The sequence below is a fragment of the Octodon degus genome, unplaced genomic scaffold, assembly GCF_000260255.1.
Source record: "Octodon degus isolate 3935 unplaced genomic scaffold, OctDeg1.0 scaffold00047, whole genome shotgun sequence".
In the NCBI taxonomy this organism is placed as follows: Eukaryota; Metazoa; Chordata; class Mammalia; order Rodentia; family Octodontidae; genus Octodon; species Octodon degus.
In genome coordinates, this window is record NW_004524623.1 from 12,749,319 (window position 1) to 12,755,477 (window position 6,159).

The 6,159-nt window shown below is 40.4% G+C and overlaps 1 protein-coding gene across 1 annotated transcript in view; it reads right to left on the reverse strand.

Annotated features, from left to right (window-relative positions):
• The window catches only part of Caps2 (calcyphosine 2), a 129,066-nt gene extending 123,402 nt beyond the window's left edge, over window positions 1–5,664 (reverse strand). The window contains exons 1-2 of the mRNA XM_023716283.1: window positions 5,645–5,664; window positions 966–1,066 (exon numbers count right to left, since the gene is read on the reverse strand). Coding sequence (XP_023572051.1) covers window positions 966–1,046 — 81 coding nt within the window. The 5' untranslated portion in view covers window positions 1,047–1,066; window positions 5,645–5,664. The remainder of the gene's footprint in view (window positions 1–965; window positions 1,067–5,644) is intronic.
• Window positions 5,665–6,159: the final 495 nt, after the last annotated feature.

Genomic DNA, 6,159 nt, shown 5'->3' on the forward strand with positions numbered 1-6,159 from the left:
TCTAATGGTGTTTGTAAATAGGATCTCAAGTCCGCATCTTGTATAGCAATTAACCCCTAAGAAGAATATATGCAGTGTGTTATTCGTTGAAACTGTACTTCCGATTTGATTTGAAACTGTCTCATTGCTGTTTATCAATAAAATTTTGGGAAAAAAAAGAACATAGGTGTGATTTGAATTAAATTAAAAGTGGGATTCAGGGCTGGGAAGATAGCTTGGTGGTCTAAGCATCAGCCTGGCAAGCTCAAGGACCCAGGTTCAATCCCCGATACCACATGCTGTGCCAGCCCCAGAACCCCAGGCATGAGGTGCCAGCCACCGAAACCAGGTGTGGTGGTGCACACCTATAATCCCAGTGCTGGGGAGGCTGAGACAGAAGGATCACTACAAATCCAAGCTTCATAGGGAGACCCTGTACCAAAAACATTAAAAGTAAAAAATTTTTTAATGTAGGGTACAAAATTATATATATAGTTTACAATAGCATAACAATTATTCCTAAATCCACCAAAATGCAAAAAACTACTTTCTAGTGTAGCAGTTATTATTTTTTTTATTTCAGCTGCTTTTACTTCTTTTTTCCCTCCTTTTTTTTTATTACTATGTGTGCATGATAAATACTTTCATTGTAGGATACACCACATTATTGTCCTTTTTCCTTATTCCCCTCTCATCTTCACATCTCCTTTGGTCCCCAGACTTTTTTCTTTCTTTAATACTTTTTCTAAACACAAATATTTTAGTAACAATAATAAATAAGCTTAATTTTAAAATAAAACTAACTCAGGCTGTCAGTCACATATTTTCAAGTAATGGTCATCTTCAATGTTGTTTGTCCCAATTGTCAAATGTAGGCAACACTGATCTTAAATATTTGTGATTATAAAGTCCTAAAAACACAAAGAAAGGAATCAGGAAATCATTTAAGGAGTCGCCCTGCGAGAGGAACGTGATGGCTTACATACTTGTGATGGTCTCCTCCTTCCAGAGAACAGCCGAGCCTGTCTCCCAGGGGAGGAACTCACTCCTCTAACCTCCAAATCCATTCAAGGTCATGGACTTCGTGCTTTAAAAAGGCAAAATCAACATGAAATGATAATCATCACTCTACAGTATAAATTACACAATCGTACTTCATGGGAAGAAATCACATAGTTAATCACTTATGCTTCCTTTGATGATACCAGCTCTTGGAGGGCGATTCATTATGCCCTGATGTAGACTCCTGGGCTTCCAGAGAGGATAGCATCTTGATCCTTGGATTCTGAAAGCATGTCCCATGAATGGCGAAAAAGACTTTCAGATGTGATTAACAGTTCTGGAATGGGCTGACGATCTGACTATTTGGTGAGCCCAGTGTAACCCCCCACAGTCCTTATACAAGGAAGGCAGGAAGACCAGGATGAGACAGAGAAAATATGAGGCTGGAAGTGTAGGTCAGAGAGAAATGAGGATGCTGCCTGAGCGGCTCTGAAGATGGTCACGATCATCTTCCCGGATGCAGAAGGGACAAGAAGTGTGAAGGCTCCCCTCACGCCTCCAGCAGGAATCGGCCCCGCTAACAGCTAGGGTTTAAGTTCATAATACTCATTTTATATTCTTATCTTGAGAACGGTAAACAAATAATCTTGGTCTAAACAAATTTTATAACTTTCTTTTTCTGTATTTAGTACAGGTTCTCACTACACAGATCGGACTCATAGTGATCCTCCTGTTTTCAGCCACCCAAGAGCTGGGATTACAGGCCTGTGCCACCACGCCCAGTCTCAATGGCCGGCTCAGCGCACCCCGGGGGGGGTACTGGCACCCCACGCTGAGCATCAGACCCCGGTCCCTGTGCCTGCGTAAGCGGGTGCGTTAGACCGCTGTGCTATCTAGCCAGTCCTTTATATCAAATTTTTACAGCAGGAATAAAAAAGCAATGCGTGTTCCTCTTCTCTACCACAATAAGATTAACACGTATTTATTTATTTGTTTGCTTGCTTTATGGGTTTTAGTTTTGTCAGAGTAAGCTGATAAAATATTTTTAGCCAACACTACCAGCCTTCATCTAATGCAAAGAATAAAACAGAATGAATAATCTTCTTAGTAGTTATGTGGTGATTTCATAAAAACTCCTGAAAAGGAATTTTGAAAATAGCCAACTTGAGGGGTCTGGGGAGATAGCTCAGCAGCCTAGGTGCCTGCTTGCCAAGTGTAAGGTCATGAGTTTGACCCCCAGTACAAAAAAAAAAAAAGAAACAGAAAAAGAAAATAATCAGTTTGAAAGGGCCGGGCACACAGCTCAGCAGATTAGAGTGCCTGCTTAGGCAGATGCAGGAACCAGGGTTCTATCCCCAGCGTGCTGTGCCCCTCCCGCCCCCAGGGCACCCTGAGATGGTGCCTGAGACTGGGCATGGTGACGCACGCCTGCATCCCAGTACTTGGGAGACTGAAAACAGAAGGATCACTGAGTCTGATCTGCACAGTGAGACCCTGTATACCCTGAACTAAATACATTTTTTAAAAAAAGAAAATATGGGGCCAGGGAACAATTGAAAAATGAAACATCTACATAAATTTCCAATGTATAAATTCTAAAAAAAATTAAAATAAAAAATAAAGAAATCATTTTAAGCTGTAAAAAAAAAAGAAAATAACCAACTTGAAAATATGTGCAAAATAAAAAGCAGATGAATATAACCTCAAAATTTTCTAATTTTAGTTTATACCTCCTGCTTGTACTACTAAGAATATAGTTTTTTGGTTTTTTGTTTTTGTTTTTTTGAGAAACCAGGGATTGAACTCAGGCCCTTGCACTTGCCAGGGAAGTGCTTATCCCACTGAGCCATCTCCCTGGCCCCAAGAATATAGTTTTGATTAAAGATTTATACAAAAAATGCTGAAAAGACAACATGAGCAAATAGAGAAGGAATCTCATGCAGAGCTACTCAGAGAAATTCAACTAAAACACAGATAACTGGAAGACAGGGGAGGGACATACACCCTAAACTAAAAACAGGAACAAGAAAAGGATCAGTACCATCACTCCATTCAATATCACCATTCCATTTCAATAAAGTTCTGGAAAAGAAACATTAGCCAGAGGAATTACACAAGAAAAAATAAATAGAATAAAGATAGGAAAGGAAGAAGTTATCATTATTTGCAGATGACATGATACTCTCCATAAAAGACCCGAAAATCTCCATGAAAGGCTTCTAGATTTAATATCCAAATTCAGTAGTGTAACAGGATACAAAGTCAACCTTCAAAAGTCAACAGGAGGGCTGGGGAGATAGCTTGGCGGTCTAAGCGCCTGCTTGACAAGCACAAGGACCTGGATTTGATCCCCAGTATCACAATACCGATGTGGTGGCCACCAAGACCCAGCATGGTAGTGCACGCCTGTAATCCCAGCACTGGAAGGAGAGCCTGAGACAGAAGGATCACTATGAGTCTGAGCTGCATAGTGAGACCCTGTACCAAATAAATGAAAGATTTCTTTTAAGTCAACAGGACTCTTGTACACAGCAACAAACTCAGAGAGAGAAATTAGGGAAAGCATATCCTTTGCTAGAGCATCTAAAAAAAGTAAATACTTAGGAATCCACCTAAGTAGCTCAGCGGATTAAAGCGCCTGCCTAGGCAGATGCAGCAGCTGGGGTTCAATCTCAGTGTGCAGTGCCAGCCCACCCCCGGGGTGTGCTGAGACAGTGATTGAGACTGGACATGGTGGCGCACACCTGTAATCCCAGCTCTTGGGAGGCTGAACACATGGGGATCACTAGGAGTCTGATCTATGTAGTGAGACCCTGTAGACCCTGTAGACCCTGTAGACCCTGTCCCAAAATTAAATAAAATAAAATAGATGTTAAAGATCTGTTTAGTGAAAATTCCAGTACCCTAGGAAAGAAGATCAAAGAGGGTATCAGAAAAATGGAAAGATATCCCTAGCCTTTGTGCAGGAAGAACTACCACAGTTGAAAATGGACAAATGCCCAAACCTGCTGTACAGCTTTAAAGCAATCTCAATAAAAATACCATTACAATAATCCTAGATCCAGAGAAAGCACTCTTGAAATTCATTTGAAGCCAGAAGAGACCTTGAATAGCGAAGGTAATCTTAAGAAACAAAGGCAAGATAGGAGTCATCACAATCCCAGACCTGAAAATATACCGTAAAGCTACTATGAGAAAAATCAGCATGGCATGGACCAAAAAAACAGGCCTAAGGATCAGTGGAACAGAATAGAAGATGCAAACACAACTACAAACACACTCAACTACCTTATCTTTGACAAAGGAGGAAGGAAAACAGGAAGAAATATCAAAGATATAGATGTAGCAGAGTTTATGAACAAAATCTAGATTGTCCTTTAGACAAAGCACTTCTATCTAGAACATACAAAGAATTGAAAAAACTCAAACACCCCAAATTCAAAGACCCAATCCAAAAATGAGTATCTGAGATGAGTACATACTTCTCAGATAAAGAAATACAAATGGCAAATAAATACTTGAAAAAATGCTTCACATCACTGGTCATTCAACAAATGCATATTAAAACAACACTGAGATCCCATCTCCAGAAAGAACAGCTATCATCAAGAAAACAGCCAATTACAAGTGCTACAGGTACGACCGGTATGACCACTGTGGAAATCAATGCAGAGATTCCTTAGTATTAGAGGATTAGAGTCCCCATTCAACTCAGCTACTGCCTTTCTGGCTATCTTCCAGAAGAATTAAAAACATCATACCACAGCGATAAACATGCACCCATATTTGTAGCAGCAAAATGTGTCATAGCTAAACCTTGGAAACAACCCAAATGCCCATAAACCAAAGAATGTATAAAAAATGATGTCATATTTTTACACAATGGTATACTAGTCAACCATAAAGAAGAATAAAAGAGACTTTTATAGGTAAATGGATACAGCTAGAGACCATACTCATAAGTGAAATAAATCAGACCCATATATGAAAACATCATATTAATATACAAGATAGCTAAGATAATGGTACTACTGATTTATTTTAGTTCATTGAAAGGAACAGTTAATGGTTGGGAATGTAGTTCAGCAGCATAAGCACCTACCTGGCAAACTCAAGGTCCTAAATTCAATCCCTGGTACCAGGGGGGGGAAAATCAATTGAGACTGGGCATGGTAGCGAGTGCCTGTAATCTCAGCTCTTGGGAGGCTGTAAACAGGCGGATCACTACAAGTTTGATCTAGCAGTGAGACCCTGAACACCCTGTAGACCCTTCCCTAAAATACTAAATAAATAAATAACAGAACAGTTTTTATATTGCTTGATCAATCTTACAAATCAATATCTGGTAATCTGAGCCACTACTTCAAAGTCCTCACGCTGTAATAAGTTCTCTTCCTTTCCCTAGCAAGGTCAAGACCACAAAGGCTGGTATCTCTTGCCTTTACTCTAACAGACGTTTAATAAATACTTATTTAGCCAATCAATAAATGAGCACAACACCAAATTACCATATATACCTCCAGCCAATTATCAGGTTAGTTTCACTTATCCACATCCACTTTCCGCAATCACAATGTTAACACCTAAGTTCTGTCTGCAGATATTGCATAAGTGCTTAAAGCTCTGAGTGGTAGATATTCTTCAGTGACAGACTACGACACACCTAAAGGCAAAGACTGTCGGTTTACCAAGCAGAGGAGGCGGACTGACGCCACAGCGCAAATCCTGTATTTGCAGAAAACCTAGAAAATAGAAGGAATTTAATATTTGTTACATAAGTCAATTCAATCATTTCAAGTAGGAATGAACTTGGAATCACGTAGTATAAAATGCCTCGTGCACGTATCATAAAGGTGTTCCCAGGGCAACGCTGTCCTACTTGGAACACGCTGGGTTCTGCAGAATTAGAGCCGTCAGGCCACCAACAACGTACTTAGGACAATCATGAGATTTGGACCCGGCTTCAAGGAAAAACAGCCCACGCTTCTCATTTCCAAGGTGGGCAAGCTGAGACCAAGGAAAGGGATTTTCTTTCCTACGCTGTTTGCCAGTTACTGCAGAGCCTGAATTCACACGCAGCTTTCCGACTCCTTGCCAGTGCTCTCTCCTCCAGGAGACATGAGCAACACAAGCAGCGGAGGGGAATTCCCTGCAGAAACTAAATAACAACAGAAACTT